The following is a 26735-nucleotide window of genomic DNA, read 5'->3' as shown; positions in this document are numbered from 1 at the left end:
AAATTTTCACTGGTTTTATAAACAATTTATTATTTGTTAAAGATCAAGCTGTACTCATTGGGTTTGTGTGGTAATAGTTTTTGGGTTTATTTTGTTCAGCATTTGTCACAAGAATGTGTGTATGTGTTTATATGAATGGCACATCCAAAAGCAAAACTTTGGGCTCCATTTTAAATCTTTTGCTAGGTTTCTTTTTCCCTTCCCAGTCAACTCCAGGTCTGAAGAGTTTTTTTTTGTGGTTAGGTCCCTTTATTGCACCAGCAATTTGCGGTTTGTGCCCCAGCCTTCCTATCTGACCCGCACTCCAACGCTTTTACTAATACACCTAACGTTTGGAGAGCAAGAGGGCTTGGGACCAGAGCCTCCAGTCATGAGACTTTATGTTCCTCAGGGTAAACTGTGTTCTTAGCAAGAAGTGGTAAGAATCATGGAAATTGATGCATATCCAATACATATATGCCAACTATAACATTAGTGTGCATTTCTACTTTTCCAACAAAACCCAATACAAGCTTGCACTCCAATATAAAAAACCAATGAGCAGAAGCCTAAGTGATTGTAAGGAATCGGAATACATTTCATTATCTCTAGTTTATCTTCCTCTAGTCTCAGTTACATAGGGGTAAATTGTAGTAAAAAGTGTCAAGTGGAAAAGGTAGAAATAAACAATTCACAAATTGCAAAGTGTGTATCATTCGGAGTGTTGTGATAATGTCATCCTTCACTATTCTGCCTGAACATCGTCCAGCACATCCATCATTTTACCCATTAGCCATGCAGTGGTGATCTTAGTCATCAGATCAGTTGCCGTGATATCACACTACTTGTGTCTAAGTAATTATTATTTTATAAGATCCTGGTAGTTTTACTCTTGTAAATTTTTATGGATATTCTATTTTATTGTTAATCACTGTTAAACATTTACTGTGCTAAATTTTTAAACTTTATCAAGGGTATAGATGAATGATATGACATGTAATATCAACACAGGTCAATATTCTTTGCCATTTCAAACATCAGTTGGAGCTCTTAGGATATATTCCTTACAGACATAGCTGTCTACCAAATGGGTATTGTAACTGCCTTGCTTTACCAATGAGGGACTTCCAAAACCCACCCCTTTTGCACATCATGTCCATGTCCTGACTACTAACCATCATAGTAAGTTCCTCTATTTCTGAGGATTCATGAATGTAACTTATGCCATGAACAACTAGTGTTCACTTGCTTTGGTTCTAATGCACTCTGGAGTCACTTCTCTAACTGATACCAACTTATCATATGTTCACTGTGATCCTATGGGCGTTTTTGGAATTTGAAAATATGCCTATGGATAGCATTGTGAGAATAATGTATTGTGATCACGATGAGATGTAGTCAAGAGAATCAATAACCTGAATGGATGAAGAACAGTTCTAAGAACAACTTAAAAATAGAACCAGTGAGTTTTGGGAAATGAGGCCATATCTCTTCATTTTCATTTTATGTTTGCCTTCCAATTACCCATAAATATTCATTCATGTTTTTACATTATATTGTTTATAAATATAAAATAGTCCCTGTAAGTCAATGTGATGGTTATGTTATTTGTGGCATTGAACTGATTCAGTTAAACCTCTCACTTCCAAATAAAGAATTGAGGTTATCAGTATGTTTGTCTCTTTCTCTCCATCTATCTATTTCCTTAGCTATCTAAACACTATACATATATGTATATATATGTGTGCATATATATGTATATGTGCACATATATGTTTAGCAGTATGAATATCCTTGGGTAATTATTATAACCTTGAAACCTACAACATTCTTAATTTTTGCTTTGTCTCCATTTCTTTTTCTCTAGTAACAATTGAGACACCTTAACTGATAAATCAATGGATGGAGCAAATTATTCTTCTGTGACAGAGTTTGTGTTCCTGGGACTCACCAATTCCTGGGAGATCCAGCTTCTACTCTTTGTTATCGCCTCCATATTTTATGTTGCCACCATTATAGGCAACTCCCTTATTGTGTTCACGGTGGCTATGGACTCCCACTTACACTCCCCCATGTATTTTCTGTTGGCCAACCTCTCCTTCATTGACCTGGGCGTTTCTTCTGTTGTTTCCCTCAGGATGATGTATGACCTTTTCAGAAAACACAAAGTCATCTCCTTTGGTGGCTGCATTGCTCAGATCTTCTTCATCCACGTCATTGGTGCCGTGGAGATGGTGCTGCTGATAGCCATGGCTTTTGACAGATATGTTGCTATATGCAAGCCTCTCCACTACTTGAGCATTATGAAGCCAAAAACATGTGTTCTGTTGCTGGTGACTGCATGGGTAATTGGCTTGATCCACTCTTCAGTTCAGCTGGGTTTTGTTGTAAATTTGCCTTTCTGTGGCCCTAATGTGTTGGACAGCTATTACTGTGATCTCCCTCGAGTAATCAAACTTGCCTGCCTGGATACCTATAGACTGGAGTTCATGGTGACATTTAACAGTGGATTTATATCTCTGGGATCATTCTTCATATTGGTGCTGTCCTACATTTTCATCTTGATCACGGTTTGCAAACACTCTTCAGGCAGCTCATCCAAAGCCCTTTCTACTTTGTCAACTCATATCATGGTGGTCACTTTGTTCTTCGGTCCTTGTATATTTGTTTATACTTGGCCCTACCCCACATCACATATAGACAAGTTTCTTGCACTTTTTGATGCAGTTTTCACTCCATTCCTGAACCCAGTTATCTACACCTTTAGGAGCAAAGAGATGAACGTGGCAATGAGAAGAGTATGCAATCAACTTGTCATTTACAGAAGAATTTCCTGACAACATAGTGTGAAGTTTTCTTACTGACTTGAAGTAATGTTGAATATCTGTAAGTTTATATTAAGTGTTTCAAAATACTCCATTCATATTTGGGTATCCCATATAACTCATGAAGTTCTTTGAACATTTTAATGGAGAACTTTGATTCCTGTTTCCAGTTAGAAAAAGCAGGTAGTGTGGTAAGAAGTGTCTCTGGGAGAAGGACAATCTAGTGTCTCTCAGAAGCTGTTCCTTTGGTGAACTTTCCATGGCAAAGACTTCTGAATTGTTTATCTTTTTTGTTTTTGTTTTTAATTCTTATTATTTTTAATTCCATTTTATGACATAGTTTCATAACTTCTGGGATTCCCCCATTCCTCCCCACGCCCTCCTCAACCCCTCCCCCCATGGTGGGTTTCTCCACCTAACTGCAGTATTACAGTCCATATCCAATCATGATTCCTTCATTGCAAGCATGTGCCATGCATAGAGTCCAGCATCTTATTGTCCAGATAAATTCAACAGTTTCCTGGGGAGACCAGCCCTGGTCTGAAAGCAGAGCTGGCAGAATATCATCCTGTCCAATGAAAAGCCACAACATAACATCAACAACAATTTACAACATTATGGAGTGAATTGACATGGTATTGAGTGACCAATATGTTAGAAAATGTAAGTTCTTAACCACATCCTGTGACTAGTTCATTGACATTTCAATTTTAGTTTATACACAACCGGTTGCTGCACACCTTAAAATGGTTATAGGGTACTATTCAGCTGTCTTGTGTCTTTTTTCATTTTTATATTTAGCAGTTTATGGTATTGAAGCATGATTTTTACTGAACTTGGTGAATTTTAGGATAGTCCAAACAAGTTTGTAACTCTGACATGGCATATGTTTACAATTGAGGTGCAGAATAATTTTAGTAGGGGCGTGCAGAGAAATCTTCAATACCTTAGCGAGGAGTAACTAATCTTTGCGTCCTACCTAGTAAGGTATATGTGGATCCACGCTGACCGTTTCCTGTCTGTTCTAAGCTTTCCTTATTGGTCTCTATCTTTCTAATCTAATTTTTGCGGGGGGTGGGGTGTCAGGGGCCTCAGGAATGACCCTAATGGTCATTGCAAGAGAGGATGGGAAGCCAAAGTTGGAACTAAGTAAGGACCAGAGAACGCTCCCCTCCCGTGTCCCGAAGGGATTTTACTGTTCTTCTTTTTCTGAGGACCGCTCAGGGCTCCTGGCTGTTGTTCCGACGACATTCGATCCTGTGAGGAAGGATCTGGGCTTCTTCCATCCCATGTGGGAGATCCGATAGGGAGTGGATGACCTCAGAGTTCTTAGCCTTCAAGGGCAGTCCAATTCCCTGTGGTCTCCTTGTCAGTTGATAGTCATTGGTCAGGATCTGGGAGTCTCCAGGTTTAGGATACAAGCCTCCTCCTGTTCTCCTGCTCGGCTCTGGCATCTCCCTACCCACAGCTCTGTGCATATGACCTCCTGTAAAGAGGTTGTCAGGATTGCTCTTGATTCCCCCTGTATGTCTTGATAGTTTTTCTACTGTCTAGTGCTGATTTGAGTCTATTGTCTATAAGTTACCTGTCATATTCTTGATAGGTTATACTTCACGCCTTCCTCACAGATTATAATAAGGTGGTAGATTTCTCTGCTCTTTCTACCCATTACAGAATAACATAGGGCATTAAAAGTATATTAAGTTTTACAGTTCTTTGATGTAGATCATAAACAGTCTGATTCACATTGATTGTTGGTTCATTGGTTACATCTAAATTGTTTTTCTTCAGTGTAACAGCTTGAGTAATTTAAGATTAAAGATTGATTTCACGTAGAGGAGATGGAAATTCATAGATCAATCTGTCAAATTATTAGTTTATCACAAAATATGTATCAAGTGTTGCTGGCTTGTGAATTCAACTCATTCTTTAACTGCGGCAAAATTTTGTGAAGCTGAATGATAATGAGGATTCTTCCAGAATGGTTTGGAGCAAGATAAATTAGTGTGACTACTCAGCTTTTTAATGATATCAGAATTCATACTTAAACAAAATATTTCCTTTTAAAAAAGTTTTATTTTTTGGAAAGGTATATTTTACAGAGAGAACAGGTAACAGAGGGAAAGATCATTCTTCTGGTGGTTCACTCCCTAAGAGGCTGCAAAAGCCAGAGCTGAACTGATTGAATGCCAGGAACCATGAGTTTTCTGGGTCTCCCTTGCAGGTTCAGGGGCCCAAGAATTTGGGACACCCTCTACTGCTTTGTAAGGCCACAAGCAGTGAGCTGGATGGGATGGGAACTGGAAATTCTCAGGCACAAACCTATGCCCATATGTTATTTCAGTGCATGCAAGGTGAGGTTTTAGGCACTGAGCCATTGCCTCGAGCACAGTGGGTATATTTCTATACTATGATATGCCTGTGTTTACAACAAGAAAAATATGATCCTTAGTTATGGTTATTCTTAACTGGACAGCGTTAACCCCTCTTACATCACAAGATTTATGTTTTGACTCTCCTTTTGGTACCACGTTCTGCTGTCTTCTGTGTTATATTACTTTTATGTATGTAAATAACCAGGTTGTTCCTCTTCCTTTTGCTGATGCAAGATAATTCTTGTCACATTTGTATGATTTGTGTCAACACAGTCTCAATTACAGTGTGGGAGGTATTATCTTTCTTTTGTTCTTTCTTTCTTTCTTTCTTTCTTTTTTTTAAGAGTTTATTTATTTTTATTGAAAAGAAGATTGTGGCTTTCCCAGGCCATAAGCTGGGAGCTGGATGGGAAGTGGAGCAGCTGGGACGCGAACCAGTGCCCACGTGGTTCCTGGCAGGTGAAAGGGAGGGACCTCAGTCACTAGGTCACCATGCTGTGCCTGTGGGAGGTATTTAAAAAAATTGACTTACTTGAACGCAAACAAAGAGAGATAGATGTAAAGGAAGGGAGTGAGAAATAGAGACAGAGAGAGGGAGAGAGAGAAAGAGAGAATCTCCCATATTCAGGTTCACCACTGAAATGCCTACAGCTGTCAGGGCTGAGCTAGGGTGACTCCAGAGGTGAGGAGCTCTATCAAGGTCTCCCACATCAGAGGCAAGAACCCAGCCTCTTGAGCCCCTCCCTGCTGCCGCTCGCAGCATTGCAGGAAGCTGGAACTGTAAGTGCAGCTGGGCCTTGCATCCAGAAACCTCAGTACAGGATGTGGGCATCTCAAGCAGTGGCTTAGCAGTACAGAAAGGTCTAGTCATGGGAGGTGTTTTAATAAGTCTCTGTGGAAATACCTGCACTGTATATTTGTTCCTGATGTTTGTTCAACTGCACAATCTTATTTTTCTGGCAAAATGTGTCTTTATTGTAACCACATGGCATAGAAAAAGAGATGTATTTATTTTTATTTGAAAGACAAATGTTTACAGAGATGAAAGAAGAGAGAGAGAGAGAGAAAGAGAGGTTGAGATTGCAGAAAGATGTTTTACAGCATTCAAGTATTTAATGACAGCTCTTTTGTAGATTAAATTAATTCCTACCTACCTGTAATTAGTAACTGAGGTGGTAAATTAAATTTCCTTCCTAAATTTGTTTAGGGTGTGATAATGTCACAATTTAAAGAGGCATTGATAAAAGCCTTTTCATTATTAAGAGAACTCTGTTAAAACTCTGATGTGAAATCTTTTCTATTATTTTTCATTTAAAAAAATATTTCCTCTAAATTATACAAAATTTACTTGGAAATCAGAATTTAGAAAATAGAAACCACCACATGGGGATATTTCCTAATAATATCTTGGTATATTTAGTGTGTCCTATGACTAAACTTGGGATATTTCTGATATTTACAATAGCTTTTTTTGATTAATAAATCTAAAAATTTTGTCATGGTATTACATACTATTCCGTAGTTTCAGATGTGTGATTGGCACTACATTATGATTAATTATGATTATACTACATATTTTCTGTTGTTGGGTAGATTGCCTTCCACACTTTAACTTGCCTTAGAAACCCTTCCAAATAATCTCTGCTTGCATGCCACATTATTTCCTCTACAAACAGTACAATGGGAATGAATAAGCTACAATAATTTTCAGGTCTGTGCTCATGTTATTTCTTGTCTGAAAGCACTTGTGCTTGCTGAGTGCATCCATGCCTGTGTGCTTTCCAAGGACTGACTCTGATTATGTATAAAAGTTGATTTCTACTTCAAAGATGAAAACTAGTAAAATACTGCTTTGTGTTTATTGATTTTTAGTATATCCAATCTTGTAAGAACTTCTTGAATTGTAAGTCTCAGAAATCCACTTTGAAGCTCAAGACTATTTCTTTCAAAGCCATTAATTCTTTAATTCTTACGTGTGTTTTCAAGGTACTTCCCTGGTTGCAATTTCATTTTTCACTTCACCTATGACACTCTTTATGCTAAATCTATAATTTTTATACTCCAACTCTATGATGATTTTAAAATATGACTTCCATATTTTTATCTTATGAAGAGCATTTCTATGTCAGTATCTACTGAACATTCATAAACATGTATTAAAAGATACACAATGTACATTAAACCTATTTTTGATGAATACAGCAAGAAGTAAAGTTTGTGTTTATTTTATTACTTTTCCCAGCATCATTTAGTGAATATTCTGTGATTTACATTTTGATTTGTAAAATTATCCCCATTCTACACTGCGTAATTATCTAAAATACAATCCTGATGAATTGAAAAAGATATATTAATTTATTCAGAAACAGAGAGAGAAGAGAGAGATGGAGGGAGAGAGATGTTTCATCTGCTACTTTGCCTCCCAAGTGTTTGCAACAGCTAGGATCAAGCCAGGCTGAACCTAGGAACCAGGAACTCCATCTGGGTCTCCTCCTTGGGTGGCAAGGACCCAAGCCACCTTCTGCACCATCTGCTACTGTCCCAGCACATTGGGAAACTGAGTCATAGGAGAAGCAACAGGGAATCCAACAGGAACTCGGATCTGGGATGCCAGCATTGCAGGTGGTGACGCACTGTGGCACATGCGGACCCTTTTCGGATCCAAATTCATCTGTGATACATCATTTGACATGTTCTCTCGGGTACCTCGTATGTTCCATGACCAGCAGGTCTGACCCGACAGTGCTTATGACCATCCCTGAAAACTGCTTTCCCCTTAGCGTTGTCTATGCAGCCATGAAACACAGCTGTCTTTGCCTCTTCTGTTTTTTCATTCTTACACCAATCATGAAATATCTACAAAGTGTCTCTAGTATTGTGGGTACTTGGAACATATTAGCAAATAAAATGTAAACCCATTTCCTGTGCTTGTGGCACTGATAGCAAAGCAGATATTGGTGGGCAGAGAGAGGGGAGTTTTCAGGCTGTGCAAAGGTCTGCTTGCATGCCAGAAGACTGAGCAGCACCAATGGTTTTGGCGTCCTTTGACCCTGGAGGATGGGAGAGGAGAGAGGTGATCCCGTGGCAAGTCAAGAGTCAGAGACGCAGCGATCATCCAGACTCTGCTTCCACTGTCAACTGATCTTGAGAATTATCGTCCAATGGTAAGCCTGGCACCTAACACCCGCACCCAGTCCCACCTCCAAGACACCAAAAGTGGATCAGGTAATCCAGTAGCAGCTCATTCACTGTGCACACAACAGTTTGGTATTTGCATGTATGCATGAGTCTGACAGACTAAATCCTATTGAAACCACAATTAAAGCTAACAGAAATGAGGATTTTTCAATGATACTCATCTGTCACATGGGACAGACATGTGGACTCAAAATGTTTAAGGGAAGTGGGACTAAAATAAATATATATGCAAGGCAATGAAGCTGTATGATTTAATCATTTTGTTCTGTCTGCAATGTCTAAACATCATATTTTCACATTGCAAATATGTTCAATTTTTATTTGGATATTATATGTTTAAAGAAAAGGGGAAATCCAGACAACCAGGAAATAACAAATAAAGAAGTGAATAAAAATCATTCTAGGGTGTGACATAAAGTTTCCTTCTCATAAGAAAACTACCAAAACAACAGGAAGAACAACAAAATAAAGCCAACCTGGCTCTTATTCTAATCATCAACAATTTTTAAAATTCAGATACCTTGGGAAAATCAACGTGATCGAAGGAACTAATTCCCTAGCCCAATGGAGTTCAACCTGGCAACTCCAGATCTTGGCAGGATAGCTAGCTTGGTCAGTATTCTCTGGAGCAGTAATTAGCTTCTGTTCTTATGAGGTTGTTGACTATTTGTGTGTGCTTGTAACAATCCAGGATAGGCTCTGGTTGCTATTTGCAGGTCATATGTGGCTCTTAACACAATCTGTCTTCTTAATTCCTTTGGCAAAACAGGTAGGTGAGGGGATAAAAACAGTAAGATTACCATAGGGTGGGAGTTTCTGTGGGAAGCAGGGCTGGCCTCAGTGACGTGAAGATCCTCCCTGCTCAGATCAGCTGCGACTGTCTGCTAGAGCTCTGTTCACTGTCACGTCTTCCACTGGGATTGTTCTGCTGCACTTCCTTCCTCCTGCTTCACTCAGCCATCACTGAACCTCTGACTCTGTGCAATACTCCTCTTATGTTGCCTGTGCATATTTAAATGTCATTATAGCATTGTGTTTCCAAGCATTCAACAGAATAGATTCAGTAAATGCATCTTTTAAGTAAAATAACTGAATGGAAAAGGCATAATGGGAAAAGGATAAGTAGAGCTATGATTAATTGTCCTTGAATTTCCTTCTGCATCCATTATTGACTGTTGGGCATGCATAAACTGTCTCTGTGACTTCCAGTGCTACATGCTTAGCAATAGCTATCTGAAGAAAATTCAGTGGGTCTTGAAAATGGTTTTTCTAACAGTTAACTCTTTGTAAACAGCTCAACTTAGTTTCAACTTAGTCAAGCTTGCTTCTTTTCTCTTCCTATCATTTTAATTTGATCAAACTTATTTTCGATACAGTATGGTACAACAGTAAATGTATGGAATGTGTTTTCATCAGTTCAGGGTAATATTTATCTTTCCATGGAGTTCATCCTTTTTATTTGCTGATACAGTAAGTTATTATACAGATGTTTATCTGGGTTAGTGCAACCTTGGAAATTCCATGAGGGATTCCATTTTGCATACATATTTTCTCTCTTTCTTATTGTTTTCTGTCCTTCAGTGTTATGAGAAAAAAGATACATGACCTACTCTTTTATATATAATCAGTATTAATAAAACAGAAAACATTGATTTGAAAAAATTAGTCTTTTACTAATAAAAATAATGCTTTGAATCTTTCATTTTAAACCATTTAAGGTTTATAACCAGACATACGAACCTGAAGTATTTCTAGCATGGTTAATTAACAACACTTCCACCCCATAGGAACTTTAATTCCAATGCTCTCCTCTAGATCTTAAAACAAATTGCTCCTGACAAAGACAGTGTTTCTCATACTTGCCTTTTTTCTCATAACACTGATCTATTCCCCTAAGTTTCAAGGAATGTATTGATTGATTGATTGATTGATTGATTTTAGGATATATTTTTCTTTGTTAATGAATCCAGTACATTTTTTTAGATACAGGAGTTTTGAACTGGAATACTAAGGAAAAAGGCAGTTACCAAGAGAGAGAGGGAGAGACAGAGAGATCTTCCATCTGCTGGTTCACTTTCCAAATAGTTTCAATGTCCAGGGCTATTACAGGCCAAAGCCAGAAACCAGGAGCTTCTTCCAGGTCCCCACACGGATTTGTGACCCTGCCTTTTTCAAGCTATTAGTAGAGAAATGGATTGGAAGTAGAGAAACCAGACACGAACTGGCACCCAATGGGACACTGTGTGCAAATGGTGACTTTACCAGCTACACTGGCGCTTGAACTTTTATTCTTATCACACATAAAAAAACATTTTCTCTATTGATTATGTATCATGTATACATATTGTCTTAACCATTGTATGTATAATTTGCATCTTTTAACTGGTTTTTTTTTTGGATTACTGACTTATGGAATTAGAAAAATTTTTTCTTTTCAGTGAAACAGAGCTGTGAAGAAAAATTTTATTAAACCATTTAGAATTTTCATTGGCTTTTGAAGAGAGTAAAATTTACAGCGGTGGAAAATCTAATGTGATAACAATTATTAATTTAATTATTTTGGCATTGTTGTGTTATTTCAAATGGGCCCTATGTAAGAAGTTTGAACAACTGTGGCAGCAAAGACTAATCTCACCTCTGTCTATTTTTTATTTCTAATATTTCATTAGTCACATTTTAATGTACTATCTGATTATTGTTATGCAAGCCCTTTAAGGAAAAAAGAGAAAATTGATGTAAGCTGTTGTATTTGCAATTTTGATTTTTTTTCCTTCCTTGATTATTTTCTACAGTATCTGTACTTTCTGGATCAGACATTCAGAGACCTGGGTTCCAGTGACTTTTGCTGCCATTAGTGTGAAAATGAGCAGTTCTGTTCACATTTTCGAGTCTCAGGGTTTTCTATTATGGACAGCTAGTCCAAACCAGTTCTTGGAATGAACCATCTGTGTGAACCTAGTGGGTACTTATACTTTTGCTCACAAAAGGCTTTATGTCTTTTCATCTATGGCTGAGCAGCTGGCTCTCAGGGCCTCTGTCATCCTGTTGGCCTTCGTTCTGTCTGCCTTCCACGCTGAGCAGTATCACTGGTTTCCTGCCCCTACCCAGGCTTGCATACTTCTGAAATATGAAGAGCAGAAAGTGGCTCCTCTTGACTGTGGACTATAGACTAGGGAAGGTACAACAAACTGACTCATTTGAGCGTTAGGGACTGTGCTCAGGAATTGTCAGCTAGAGTTGGGACATGGTGAAACCTGCCTGAATGTACACTATGATGAATGAAAGCTGCTGGAAGGGTTATCAGCTAGGCAAGTCTTTTATGAGAAAATTCTTCAGCTTTCTGAGACTGTCTGCAAATGAAAAAACATGTCCGGAAACCTGTTCACTGCATCTTAGTATTGTTCAATAGAGTAAACTTTCAGTGACTGTTCTCAGGGTTCACGCTGTACTAGAAAGGATTGTGGTGGGTATTTGGGCACAGAATGATTACAATTTTTCCATTCCCTCAATCACTCTACCCTTCAAACACACAACATGAAAACCTAAAAGATGCCTCTTTACATATCAGCTTTAAGTGAAAATGTTCAAGGTCAAGGAGAAAATTTTGGTGCCCTTCTATGTTACTTATTGTAGTCTAACAGTATTTTCATTCTAAAATACTCTAAAATCTTAAAAACATAAACCAGTGACCTTGGAGATAGAACCTATCCACATGATTTCTGTTTAGTTTTTGAATATTTAATTTATTTATTTTATTAAAAAGGTAGATTTACAGAGAGAAAGAGAGACAGAGAGAAAGTTCTTTGGATGACTCCCCAAGTGGATCAATGGCCAGACCTGAACTTATTTAAAGCCAGAAGTTTCTTCCAGGTGTTCTGCGTGAGTGTAGGCTCCCAAGGGTTTGGACCATCCTCCTCTGGTTTCCCAGGCCACAAGGTGCTTAAAGGCAAGGATTTAGCAATTTAGCCATAGTGCCGATTCCCCATGTAGATTTCTCACACAGAAAATATGATGGGATAGAATATTATAGCAGGCTACAATAAATGAAAACACTGAATACTTTAAACAGAGATACTTCTAGGCAAAAAAAGGGAATGGGTGGGTGAAACTGCGACAAGAGTGAAGCAAACCTTAATATTTCATTGTTTCCAAGCACTGGCCTTTAATATCTCTTAAAATGTTCAGAGAAACGGAAGAGTATGGGGATGTATTTTACATCCTATGTAGTTATGTAGGCCCATGTTGTAGTGGAAGCTAGGGTTTACTAAACATTGTGCATTTCTTGGGTCTTCAGAAAAGTATTGGTCAAGGTTATGGCTCTAGCGGAATTTTGTTGAGTGGTTTGACCAGTAGAGGGCTCTGGATGATCTTAATAGATCAAAGAATGATAGTTGAAATCAGAGCTGCTTTGCCAACAATGGAAATCTCAGGTAGTTGAATCTTGAGGACACTCTATGAGGTGAAATAAGACAAAGAGTATGTGATGCTGATGATGGGCAACCTGTTGAGTAATATCGTTGAAATGGAAAGTAGTGTGATGGCTATGGGGATTGGGGAAAGGGCAATGGAGTTTTGTTTAAAGTTTTTTTTTTTTTAATTGATACCAAGTTTTAAATCATGAGATGGAAAAGTTCTGGAGATTTGTTTTACAAAGAAAAAAAAATTATTTAACACTGCTGAAGTTTGGAGTTAAAATGGTCAAGAAAGTAAATTGTGCGTGTGTGTGTGCAGATGTTTTAGTGAGCATGTTGAAGAATGCGTCTACCATCTTTGATAAGGCCCATATTATCTGTAATTTTCGTGGGCTGTGATTTTTTTACTTCATTTTTATTATTTTCAAGCTATATCCTAATCTCAGTTTGTTTCAATTTAATTCAGTTCCATTTAAGGTTTCAGAAAACTCTTACTACTGGATGGTGATCCACTGGTTGATTATAATTCATGTTTACTCTTAACATATTTAATTGTATATTTTATGGAAAGAAGAGTGTGAAAATGAACGCAAAACAGAAATAAAATATGTTAGGATGGGAAATTACAGACATATACTATAAGACTTACTCATTAATTTTGTTTTAAGTATATTGCTTATTCATTTTATTCTATATTGTAAGTAAACGCTTTTCACTTGCATGTTATGATTTTTAGTGGAGGCATAATTTGGGTAGGTCTAGTTCTCTTATTAATTCTAGGCTTTGGGAAGCTTCATGTGATTGGTATTTCCAACCAAAATATAGGCCTTTGAATTGTGTTTTTATTGTTATCATCACTGTAAAAACCACCATGACCAACATCATCATATGAGAAATTGGTTTCCCAGGTAGTTCTCATTCACACGGCGAATGTACATAATTAATATCATCATCATTCTGAATAATCACAACTTCTTCCTTTTTCCCTTTAGCAGAATTGTAGCTGCAGCCCAGAGCCTGGTCAATGGATGGAGGGAACCACTCGGCAGTGTCTGAGATTGTGCTTCTGGGACTCACCCAGTCCCGGGAGCTCCAGCTTCTCCTGCTGGTCATCTCCTCTGTGCTCTACCTGGCAAGCATGACCGGAAACACCCTCATTGTGTTCTCTGTGAGCACTGACCCTCACCTCCACTCTCCCATGTACTTCCTGCTGGCAGGCCTGTCCTTCATTGACCTGGGGGCCTGCTCTGTCACTTCTCCCAAAATGATTTATGATCTGTTCAAAAAGCACAAAGTCATCTCCTTTGGGGGCTGCATCACCCAGATCTTCTTCATCCACGTCATCGGTGGTGTTGAGATGGTGCTCCTCATGGCCATGGCGTTTGACAGATATGTGGCCATTTGCAAGCCCTTGCATTACCTGAGCGTCATGAGCCCAAGGATGTGTGTTTTGTTTCTGGCAACTGCCTGGGCCCTGGGCATTATTCACTCCCTGTTCCAGTTGGCCTTTCTCATTCCCTTACCCTTCTGTGGCCCTAATGTATTGGACAGCTTCTACTGTGACCTTCCCCGGCTCCTCCGGCTGGCTTGCACGGACACCTACAGGTTACAGTTCATGGTGACTGTCAACAGTGGATTCATCTGTGTGGGCTCTTTCTTTGTGCTCCTCATCTCCTACGTCTTCATCTTCTTCAGTGTTTGGAAACACTCATCAGGGGCTTCATCCAAGGCCCTCTCTACTCTTTCCGCTCATATCACTGTGGTGATTTTTTCTTTGGTCCAACCCTGTTTGTTTATACCTGGCCACACCCTAATTCACAGATGGACAAGTATCTTGCTCTCTCTGATGCTGTTCTCACTCCCTTTCTAAATCCAGTCATCTACACATTCAGGAACAAGGAAATGAAGGCAGCAATGAAGCGAGTTTTCAAAGCAGTAATGACTTTAGAAAAATACTATAATATTTCCAGACCTGATAATTGTGTGTTCTGCAATTGATTTTTTTTTTTTATGGAATTGTCTGCTTTGGGGTAGCAAGGTTGATTGGATTGCTATTGCACTGTTTATAAATGTTCCTCTTTCCATAAAGAGGGAAGAGTTAAATAAATAAACCTTAATCTAAAACTGACTTTGATTCAGATGGGATTGCAGAAATGTGTAGTAGTTGTTCTAATCAAGTTCTTTGCTTTCTCCTTTCTTTAAGTTATTTTCTTCCTCTGAGGTATTTGTTTATAATCTAATTCCTGAGCCATCCAAATTGTTAAAGAATTAGTTTTATTCCTAGTCTCTTGCTTTTGAGAACAATGGCTCTTGCTTTTTTCCTTTGACGCACTAGAACACATTTAGGCTTATTGTAACCTATTGACTTCTACTTTTACTGTGTAGCACTTGGTAATATTGTCTACCAGGAAAATTTATCTTTAGATGTTTTTCATGTAGATAAAAACGACGTGATCTCAGCTCAAATCAGAGGTGGCCTAATTACCCTCTTTTTATTTTTCACTTTCCCACCCCTCTCCCACTGCTTCTATGTAAGGGCTCTAGTGTTACTCCATATTTTTGCATAGTTGTTGGTTGAAATGCTTCTGAGAAGTATTTTGAAAAGCCTAACCTCATGACAGCCTTGCCTTTGTTCACATACACATGCGTATTTGTGAAATAGAGATTCATTCTTCCATTAATATATATATATCTGAATTCTATTTTTACTTCCTTACTATCTGGAATTGTGCTAGTGTATGGGAATACTTCAAAAAGCAAAGTGAAATAAAAAACACATAGATCTTACATCCTCTGCTTTACTCCCCAAATGGCCGCGAAAGCTGGAACTGGGCCAATCAGGAACCTATAACTACATCTGAGAGTCTCACAAGTGGGTAGCAGGGGTCTTGGTATTTAGGCCATCCATCTTAGTTTATCTTCTCAGGGATATTACCAGGAACCTGGGTTGGATGTGGAGCACCCAAGTCGTGGACCAAGTTCAGAAAATCTGGAGTTATTGCACTGTAATACAATGCTGGTGTTGTAAGTGGGGGCTAGCCTGCAAGATACAAAGACCGTGGTAATCATGTACACGAGTAGTATTTGGAACCATTGTTATGGAAAATGCATAGTATAAAAGTGAATTCCAAATTTTTCATATTGAAACAAATATAATTATTTACATGAACTTGTATGTCTCAAATTGCTCTTATTAATACATGAATTTAGAAGAAATTATGTCACCTGGAAGAATACTAATCAGAATGATATACAAAGCAAATATTTGCAGTAAAAACTTGTGGAAGATTTATTATGCCTTCTACAATCCAATGAAAGATTTTCATGTGTGTATGTGATAATCTCCAATGCAGTGTGCATCTCTATTTTCAAATCAAAGATGAACTCCCAATGAAACTATTGAGTATATCTTGACAATAGAATACTGGACTCTGCCATTGTCTGTGTCTACAATGTCAGGATATACTTAAATAGCAGAATGAAGAACTTAAGACTGATTGTGAAGGATTATACTATTGTAATGTAATAGTGGGGGAAACTAAACATGGGGGACGCAGAGATTTGGGGAAAGGGGAAGGGAAACCCAGGGCCTATGGAACTGTATTATGGAATAATAAGATACATAAATTAATTTAAAAAAGTTTTTCATGGTTGCCAAATGTTAAGTATAGCTTATTTTCCCTCTTGATTACACTGAACTATGTAGAAAAATACTATAATCCCTACATCAGCCTGAGGACAAGAAAAGAAAAAAAGCAGAGAAATTTTGTATTATGGGGAAGAATGAAAATTAAAGAAGTAAGCCATAATAGGTTAAGATTTTTTTTCATTTTTCATTTTTCTTCCTGCTACACTTCCTACCTGAGAATAGCATTTATACGAATAGTCTGACATATTAGTCATTATACAAAAAAACAAAAACAAAAATAATCCCCAAGGAGAAAACAAGGCTGCTGGCTGAAGAACTGGGAAACATGGCCTCTGTAAGCTGCTTATCTTAGGACGGCTCTCATGGCAAGTTAGAACAGGAAGCTGAAACTATAAGTCAAATTCCCTCCTTTATGATACAGAAACTGGGTTAATACCTCTGTGGTCTAAAGCATGTGATTCTGATTATTATTGACTAGTGGAGTTTATTCCTTAATAGTTTTCTTCATTAACATCCCATGGAAGACTTCTTTCTTTCTTTGAAAAATTACATTGTCAGTTTCGTCATATGTCTTTGATTTACCCTTTGCTGTTCATTACACAGTGGGGACTGCCATTGTCTGATTGCCTCCTCTTTCTTTGACTTGGTTTTTCTTTTCACCACACTTGTAGCCTAAAAATTCTAAAGTGGCTTGTCTGCATGTTTCTCCCTGAGCTCTCATTTTCTTTGCCACTCCGGAGTGAAGGTTCACATGTTCTAGTGTTCTCAGTGAATCTGCCCTTGTAGGACTGCTGAGCTTCCTGATTAGCTCAAGGTCCTTTAAAATTTTATTTAATTGAAATGCAGAGAGACAAAAAGAAGGAGGGAGAGATTTTCCATCCACTGATTCACTTCCCAAATATCCACAGCAGCTAAGGCTAAACCGTGTAAGGACTGAAACAGGAACTCCATCCAGATTTCCCACACATGTGGCAGGCCTAACTACTAGGGCCATCGACTGTCTTCTATGTGCAATAAGAGGAAGCTGGTGTAGAAGCAAAGGGGAGATTCAATTCCAGGAACTCTGACATAGGATGTGGATGTCCCCCAACGCCTTTATATTCTGTGCCACAGGACCTGTCCCAGCTCAAAATCTTATCTGGATGTTAAGTCTTGTGCAGTGTCAGTTTATTCCATGCAAGTTTTCTTTCCAAGTGTGGACTGAGAGTCTTTTATTTATATAAATGGGGCTTGCTCAGTCTTCTTATTTTTGTTTTACTCTGGAAAATTGGGCTCTAGATTACATATGCTTTGTGGATTTGTGGATAACATTGTGAGTTTTGAATAATTGAAGGAAGTATGGTAATGGGAGAAGGGAAGAAAATGTTGAGAAAGCTCTAAATTCCCCATTGATGATATATCTCATCCATGTGTACTTTGTATAATCACATGGCAGCAGCAAACCTGCTTCATGTTGTGGTGATGGGAATACAATAAAATATGGATAGAAGATTTCACTTTTTAAAAACATTTATTTACTTTTATTTGAAAGGCAGAGTTACAAAGAGAGAGAAAGGAGGAGTAGGGGAGAGATAGAGAAAGAATCTTCCATCCACAGGTTCACTCCTCGAAATGGCTGCAAGGAGCTGGGCGGATCTGAAGCTGGGAACCAGGAGCTTCTTCCTTGTCTCCCATGCGGACATAGAGACTCAAGAACTTAGTCCTCCTTTGCTGCCTTCCTAGGCCATTAGTAGCAAGCAGGATCAGAAATGGAGCTGCCAGGACTACAACTGATGCCCATACAGGATGCTGGAACCACGGAGGGGCCTGCCATGCCACAGCACTGGCTTCAGGGTGTGTAATTTTCAAAATCACGGTAAACATCATTTCTTTATATGTATTCTCTTTCTTCTTTTTCATATTATATATTATGATTTCTCTCTCCATATATTTTTATACTTTTTTTTTTGTAATTCTAGCTTTAAATTGAATAGCATTAAGTTGTACCTAATAGGAATGATTCAAAATTTAATAGGATAATGTTTTAATGTTCTTTGAGATTCAGGTTTAATTGTAAGACTTAAATTGGTCTTAGAAAAGATGTTTTTACCATTACAAAGTTGAATAGCCTTTAATATGCCTGATTAATAGGTTAACTGCTTGGCTACCTTGGGGAAACCCAAATTGTCACAGGTGATATTTCCCAAGGCAAGTGATCTCAGTGTGGTGATTCCAGATCTCTGTAACTTCATTTGGTCTCCGCCTTCTGGGTTTTATACAGGTATGGCGTATGTCTGAAGTGATCTCTTGTTGGTTCCTGTTGATCTTATGAGAACCGTATCTATTCTAATAATTAATGATTCTGTGTTCTTAGTTCCCACAGGTAGGTGACAGGGACAAAAGTAAATTCTTCAGTGAGTAAATCAGTAAGTCAAGCTTTCTGTGCTCTCGTGTTAAGAAATGTTTTTCTGAGTTGAATATGATGTCCACCTTATGTGTGAGCATTTTAGCATTGGTGCCAGGGAAGGAAAATCAAGCAGAAATTAAGGCACTGTGATAGAATTGATTGGGTGGAGGGAGGGAGGGTTTTGGCAGAGGAAAGTGAACAACATTGCCCTCAAAAAGATGAGCATAAAGTTCCAAGCATAAAGGAGGAGAATCAAGTTTATCTAATGACTGCCCGTCCTCTGTGCTGAGCATCTCCCACTGTTCAGCCTCACTCTTTCTTTCTTATATATCTTCCTGTGGGACCTGGGCATTATTGTTAGCATCCTGGTCCAACTGAAGACTGGAAAACTTTCACTCTGTGTGACTTTCTGCCTGACCTAACATTTCACTTCTCAACCCTTGTCATTCTCATGTTGGAAGTCATCTTCATTTCAAGCTGTTGAGCACTGCTGACATCACAGCAGGGTTACATATTTGATCTCTGAAAACTGACACACAACCTTTAATGACTTAAACATATGCTCTTTAACAGCTGTATCATGTTTATATTATCGATTCACTAATGAACCTGTTTGACATTCATGGTGTCTGCATACAATACTGGGCTTGAACCCTACTTACAATGTAGAGAATTTGTGTGAATTGTTATCTCAGGTTTTAGAAATGTACTCCTGTTGGCTTTATTATCCCATTCCCTCCTTGCTTGGTTTTCTCTCCTCTTCCATCATTCTTGATGCATGCTTCTCTTGGCTCTTTTGGTCCATGTCTCCTTTTCCTATTGTTCTGCTAATATTTCACTACTTCCTTTCATATTATCAGTGTAAATATGTTTCATAGCTGGGTCTTTATTTTCTAAGTCTTTTTCCTTTATAGTCTCTAACTCAAACACTTTTTTTTCACTGTTGTACTTTTATGTGGATTTCATGCAAATTTATTTTATTTTTTAACTTTGACGAACACTTTTATTGAGCAGTTTTATCCTACGTTAGCATAGAAACCTTGCCTTAAGGTACACTATAAGGTACACTATAGGTATGCCATGTTGCCAGCTATTAGTGGAACACTGAAATATTATTTTTGATTTTCAAATTAGAGATGTCCAATCTTTATTTTCTCTTCTTGAAAAATGAGGAAACTGAAGCTCCAACAGGTTTATGAATTTTATTTTATTCACATAATAAGGAACTTGGTTTCAAAAAGCTCACCAAAGCACAAGTTATTAACATTTCTGTTATAATGTATGAAAATCAATCTGATTTTTTTTTAGGATTGATGAAGTCATAGAAAAAATTTAGAAATGATTGTTGTACTTTTGTGAGGCATGAGACAGCCATGGAATAAGTCTACCCTATAGAAGAACCATGGCCTTTGGAAATAACTCTACTGAGACCTTCAGCAGCAGAAGACAACTGGACAGAGAGCTCTCCTGCAGTGGTAAAGCACAAAGATAACTCCAATGGGGGGAATTTCAACTGCCCACTTTCTGTTGCTGTGTATGATCTCTTCTTGGTTGATATTATTTCCAGGCTATTCAAAGCATGGTATAAGTTACATGTTTACAGTGCATTACACATGTAAATTCAGTTGTACAGTGTAAAAGTCTTTCCATTCATTTTTGTCTGTTTGGTTTTCACAGAATCTCTATGAAGGCTGAGAAGGCTGATGATGAGAGAATCTGTGTTTTATCTCCTGTAAGTGGAGCTCGTGTCAAAGTCAAGGGCAGCCCTGCCTCAGTGCTTTACAGTAAGAAACTGATGTTTGTGCTGGCCTGAACTGTGCTCTCGCCAGCAGAGACTGCTGTACTGAGAACTTTCTGAATCTTCACCAACTCGTTTTTCTTTCCTCCTTTGGCTTTCTTTCTTGTTTTTCTTTATCATTGTACATATATTTCCCAATTTCTCCTATTCTTCCACATTTCTCACATATTGAGTCTTTATTCTTTTGCCTTTACATCTCCTATACTTTTTTTTGTATGTCATATTATTCCATTTACTTTAGGAAAAGAAGTTGAAAGCTGGCTGTAAGTTTGAGAATTAAATACCATTCCCAGCAAGGAACATGCTGTGAAGTTCCAGGTGCCTTTGCAGTGGGAGATGGTAAGTTACAGCTATTGTGTTTTACAAATGGGAGTTCTCCCTATGTATGCTGACCATATCATAAAATGTATTACCCATCCATAAAAAGAGTGAAATATTAACATCTGCACAAAATAGATGAAATTGTAGATTATTATTCTAACTGAAATAATCCAGACACAGAAACACAAATGCCACATGTGTTTTCTCATATGAAGAAGTATAATAAATGTAAAATAAAAAAATTATTGCAGAATTATTTGGCATATAGGTATTTACATAAGGTTGTGTTTTCTTAATTATATTCTATAAACACTTGGTCATCATTCCCTTATTTTATGATAGAATTATACCCACCCATGCTTGCTTTATGTTTGCATTTCCTTGGTATAAATTTAATTCTCAAACTTTCTAAATCTTTTTTTTTGGTTGATTGCATCTTTTACACAAAGCATGCAGTTGGGTTTATTGAATAATCCATCCTAGAAACCATTTTATATTAAAAAGGTTTATTTTATTCAAGAAGAAAATATGACATAGAAGAGAAAAATGAAAAATAAAAATTGTTAGTATGGGTGGGGTTGAAGGTGGTGACTTTATCCACTATGCCACAACACCAGTCCCTTGAGTGCCTTTTCTCATTACAGTTGGTTAAAATATGATTTGTATTCTGAATTTAATTGTTTGAATTTAGAAAATCAATGAACTTTTCTGGATCCCATGTTTTTTTTTTTTTTTTTGCAATATTGATGACCAGATTAGGCAAAATGGCCCTACATGCAATTTCATCCCATCATTACATTGTACGTGTTTGCTTTCCATCAATACCTTTCTTTTCCACAAGTACTAAGTTTTCCTGTCAGTTCTTGCAGTGCCTTATCACCTCTCAAAGAAGTCAATGCTCTTATGCACAAACTCATCCTACCTGTATGAGCAGTAACTGTGGCTATTTCTTCTTCCTTGCCCAGACCATAGACTTTTGGTTCTAAAATGTGTGCTTCTTGAAATTGTGCGCATTTTTAGCTGAGGATATGACAGCATAATCATTATGTAGATGAAACTAGAGGAGCATGCCATTGGAAAGGACCAAGAATCGGGGTTAGGAGATGGGGTTTTGTGGTTTAGAATGAGTGATAACCTTACATAGATGAACTGTGAGTAGGTTGGCACATATGGACACAAAAGTATAGGATGTCACTAACCCTGTTCATTTCACAGCTCTATGACTTCTAAAACAATTCATCTCTATTAAGCCTTGTCAGGAAATACTTCCTTCTATGGGAAAATGATTGTGGTAAGTACCCATTTAGACACATAAACAAAATACTGTTCTCTACTCATGCAAAATTCATTGAAGTACTAAACCTCGTCATCTTTTGTATGTTATTGCTTAAAATCTGTAAGAAATCCCATATGCTTCCCTTAGAAGTGACTTACTTTCATTTTCAATTCATTTTATAACAAAAATTGCATGTATAAAATTTAAAATTTTTGAAATAATAATAAAATGTGAAAATAAATAAATAAATCTTAAAAAAATTTAAAATTTTCTTGAAAATAAAAACACCTGTATCTGAACATATTTTGACTAAACTGCTTAGTACAATATCAAATCATCAGAACAGTTTACTATGTTGGAGGTAGTGAGTACTCCGCAGGGAAATGTCAGCTGCACTGGAAGCTGATTCCATTGGGAGACATAGACACTCGTGAAATAAGTCAACATCTCCACTATTGTTCGTGTTGGCTCTTAACACCCTCATGTGTATGTACAAAGCTACTGCGAGAGGAGTTCTGCATCTGCTTTGTTCCCTTAGTCATGCACTTTGGCAGAAATTATTGCAAAAATCCCCAAATGAACATTGATTATGCTTTGTGAAAGCCTTACATCACGGGTGGTAGAGGTTCCTTATGAAATCATTACAGGATGTTGAAGCCATTAAAGGTTCCATAAGAACATAAAATTGTATAGCAAGTAGTGGCATTAGAGAGCAGAGAAATAAAAGAACATGAGATGGATAACAGTAGTTGTATTTTTTTCTTTTTAAATGGACCCTCGCCCCCTCCAATTTTCCTGTTTTACTACATTTATGGGCTCTTCAATCTTTGGTTTTAAAAAATCTTTAAAATTTATTCATTTTTATTTGAAATGCAGATTTACAAAGAAGGAAGGAGAGATAGAGAAGGTCTTGCATTTCCCAAATGGCTGCAAAGGCCAAATCTGAGCCAGTTTGAAGCTGGGAACCAGGAGCTTCTTTGAGGTCTCCCCTCTGGGTGCAAAGTCCTAAGAGCTTAGGCCTTCCTCTGCTGCATTCCCAATCCATTAGCAGAGAGCTGGATCAGAAGCGGAGCAGCTGGACCTAAACTGTCACCCATAATGGCTACCATTGCCACAGGGTGAAAGATTAGCCTCTGGGCTCTCCAATTTCGTATTGAGCATCTATTCAACTTCTGTCTCTAACCAGTATTAACTCAGTCTCAACTCCTGATCTGATAACTGTTGCTGTTAATCAGAATGTCTTCCTTTATCCATACTTTCTATATGGGAATTGTCAGTGTGAAGTACAGTGGAAAGAAAATGGTGAGAAAATGCGTAAACACTCCATAGAATAAGTTAGAAATGAGGAATAGTCATAATCATAAGTGATTTAACATGTCAGTTCTAGAACTATTTTGCCATACTTTGCTTATTTGATAAAATGAAGTTACATTGATAGCATTGAGGGTGGGTTTAAATTACATAGGAGCTATACATTATAATATTGTGCTGATTTCTCTATTTGAGAACTGGATAGGTGTATACCATTCGCTCATGAGAAAATTAAGATTCCAACAATTCTAGTACATGTTAGTATCCCCTGATCACAATTTTCTTCTCATTTTATTAGCTCTCCTAATTGTAGCTGCAGCCCAGAGCCTGGTCAATGGATGGAGGGAACCACTCGGCAGTGTCTGAGATTGTGCTTCTGGGACTCACCCAGTCCCGGGAGCTCCAGCTTCTCCTGCTGGTCATCTCCTCTGTGCTCTACCTGGCAAGCATGACCGGAAACACCCTCATTGTGTTCTCTGTGAGCACTGACCCTCACCTCCACTCTCCCATGTACTTCCTGCTGGCAGGCCTGTCCTTCATTGACCTGGGGGCCTGCTCTGTCACTTCTCCCAAAATGATTTATGATCTGTTCAAAAAGCACAAAGTCATCTCCTTTGGGGGCTGCATCACCCAGATCTTCTTCATCCACGTCATCGGTGGTGTTGAGATGGTGCTCCTCATGGCCATGGCGTTTGACAGATATGTGGCCATTTGCAAGCCCTTGCATTACCTGAGCGTCATGAGCCCAAGGATGTGTGTTTTGTTTCTGGCAACTGCCTGGGCCCTGGGCATTATTCACTCCCTGTTCCAGTTGGCCTTTCTCATTCCCTTACCCTTCTGTGGCCCTAATGTATTGGACAGCTTCTACTGTGACCTTCCCCGGCTCCTCCGGCTGGCTTGCACGGACACCTACGGGTTACAGTTCATGGTGACTGTCAACAGTGGATTCATCTGTGTGGGCTCTTTCTTTGTGCTCCTCATCTCCTACGTCTTCATCTTCTTCAGTGTTTGGAAACACTCATCAGGGGCTTCATCCAAGGCCCTCTCTACTCTTTCTGCTCACGTCACTGTGGTGATTTTTTTCTTTGGTCCAACCCTGTTTGTTTATACCTGGCCACACCCTAATTCACAGATGGACAAGTATCTTGCTATTTTTGATTCTGTTATCACTCCTTTTTTAAATCCAGTCATCTACACATTCAGGAACAAGGAAATGAAGGCAGCAATGAAGCGAGTTTGCAAACAGATGACGATTTACAGAAAGATTTCATAAATTATATGCTAACTTTTTTCATGCATATTTTGTTTCTTCCTTTTGATAGTTTAGATTCAGAAATTTTGAGATATTAAATATTGATTTAAATGTTATTAGACCAATGACATCATTCTTTAAAAATTTTTTTTAAAGATTTATTTATTTTATTACAAAGTCAAATATAAAGAGAGAAGGAGAGACAGAGAGGAAGATTTTTCGTCCCATGATTCACTCCCCAAGTGAGCCACAACGGACAGTACTGCACTGATCCAAAGCTGGGAACCAGGAACCAGGAACCAGGAACCTCTTCCAGGTCTCCCACGCGGGTGCAGGGTCCCAAAGTATTGGGCCTTCCTCAACTGCTTTCCCAGGCCACAAGCAGGGAGCTGGATGGGAAGTGGAGCTGCAGGGATTAGAACCGGCACCCATATGGGATTCTGGCATGTTCAAGGTGAGGACTTTAGCCGCTAGGCCACGCCACCGGGCCCTCTTTAAAAAATTTTTGAGTTAAATTAATTTTGATGATGTTAATGTAGTTGAGAAGGATGCATGCCCACTCCAAGCACCAGTCAAGTTTGCAGAGGTAGTAGAATGGATGACAGAAAATGAGACAAATTGCTTCCAAATTTTTTCTTCCTGTATTTGGGTGAAGTGTGGCAGAGGACCACTTCCAACAGCCCAATTGCAACAGCAGGGAAGGTGGTAGGAGTGCTCAATGTCATCCTAGGCTCCCTGATGCGCAACATGTTCTGAGGGTATTGCTTAAGTGGTTTTATCAGTTCTGAGATGCTGTTGATTTCATTGCTCCCTCATTGAGGAAATCCTTTTAATATCCATTGGCTGACTTGTTCACCTTAGAGTTTTGATTTTTTGATTTGGCTGGACACTCGATGTCAAAGCTTGATCTTGAGAGTTGTCCAGTTTATTCTGCGCACTATCCTCTTCCATGGTATTAGATGTTCTCTGTAATTCAGAGCGAGGTGTCATGTCTCCCATGTGCATCTGGGCATGCCATCTACTACACAGGCTTCCGCAACCTAAAAGACTCATTCTGACACATGTACTCCATGATCAGATCAGAGATCTTGTGATTTTTCCTGTGGTTGGAGTCTTGAGTCCGGCGAATCAATTGGGGGCTTCCCAAGAAATCTCACCAGAGGTGACCCCAACCTGACTCCTGCCTGTGCCAGTCAATGTCTGGTCTGGCTCAGTCTGTCAACCCCCATCAGCCTACTCACACTTGTGGTTGCAGTTGCCTAATCAGTTCTTTCCCCAGCCTTATGTTATACGTAACCAATGAAGGCTGTGGCTCAGTTGAATCCTGTCCACCACATATCAGACCACATGCACACCAGTGGGAATTGCAACTAGTCAGAGTGATCCCCCAAACCCTACTGAACCTTGTTTCCTAAGCACACTGGTGTGTACAACAGACTGATCCAGTCTGTCCCACTCACATCCAATTCAGCTCTAGTACTCACTCCAATGGGTGCTGCAGCCTGACTCAGCCCAACATACCCCGCTGTCCCACCTACACTTATATGGTGGTTGCTATTACCTGCCTAGGCTGTCCTGCACCCAGCCCTGGTTCTTATGCTCAGTGGTGAGAGCTGCAGCCCATCGAAGAGGTTCCTGTAGTTTCCGTACTAGGACCACTCCTAGTCCTGGATTTTGCGCTTTCTAGGTGGTACTGTGGTCTAGCCTAACAGGACTTGCCTCCCGTCCTGGCACTTGCCAGTTGATTCCGCAGCAGAGTCCAGCCAGCCAGCACTTATTCCTGCTCATGCATGTACCAGTGGATATGACCTCACTCTGTGATGTCATTCTTATCTGATGATATGTTTATTCCTCATGAATGCTGAACATCCCTCCATTTATGTCATGTTCTTTCAATTTCTGTCTGCAGTGTTTTTAACTTTGGGCATGCTGATTTCGCATTTTAAATGTTTA

General features: G+C 38.7%; 3 protein-coding genes across 3 annotated transcripts; all 3 read left to right on the top strand.

The window, feature by feature from the left end:
• The first annotated feature begins 1877 nt into the window (after positions 1 to 1877).
• Positions 1878 to 2816, top strand: LOC121148871 (olfactory receptor 4F3/4F16/4F29-like). Its single transcript, XM_040969215.1, has one exon. The coding sequence runs from the start codon at positions 1878 to 1880 to the stop codon at positions 2814 to 2816; it is 939 nt and encodes a 312-aa protein (XP_040825149.1).
• A 10997-nt stretch (positions 2817 to 13813) lies between these two features.
• On the top strand, positions 13814 to 14787 carry LOC121148370 (olfactory receptor 4F3/4F16/4F29-like). The gene is given in 2 exon segments (XM_040968430.1): positions 13814 to 14558; positions 14561 to 14787. Coding segments are annotated over 2 exon segments (972 nt in total).
• Positions 14788 to 23864: 9077 nt separating this feature from the next.
• LOC121148894 (olfactory receptor 4F3/4F16/4F29) lies at positions 23865 to 24803 on the top strand. The gene has a single exon (XM_040969251.1). It carries the CDS (start codon positions 23865 to 23867, stop codon positions 24801 to 24803), a length of 939 nt encoding a protein of 312 aa, XP_040825185.1.
• The last annotated feature ends 1932 nt before the right edge of the window (positions 24804 to 26735 follow it).

Source organism: Ochotona curzoniae, unplaced genomic scaffold (genome assembly GCF_017591425.1).
Source record: "Ochotona curzoniae isolate NIBS_2020 unplaced genomic scaffold, NIBS_Ocur_1.0 scaffold_4701, whole genome shotgun sequence".
NCBI classification, from domain to species: Eukaryota; Metazoa; Chordata; class Mammalia; order Lagomorpha; family Ochotonidae; genus Ochotona; species Ochotona curzoniae.
This window is presented reverse-complemented; position numbering and strand designations above follow the sequence as displayed.

Excerpts from the sequence above, each read along its gene's own strand:
- LOC121148871 (XM_040969215.1), top strand. The coding sequence starts at position 1,878 with ATGGATGGAGCAAATTATTCTTCTGTGACAGAGTTTGTGTTCCTGGGA.
- LOC121148894 (XM_040969251.1), top strand. The coding sequence starts at position 23,865 with ATGGATGGAGGGAACCACTCGGCAGTGTCTGAGATTGTGCTTCTGGGA.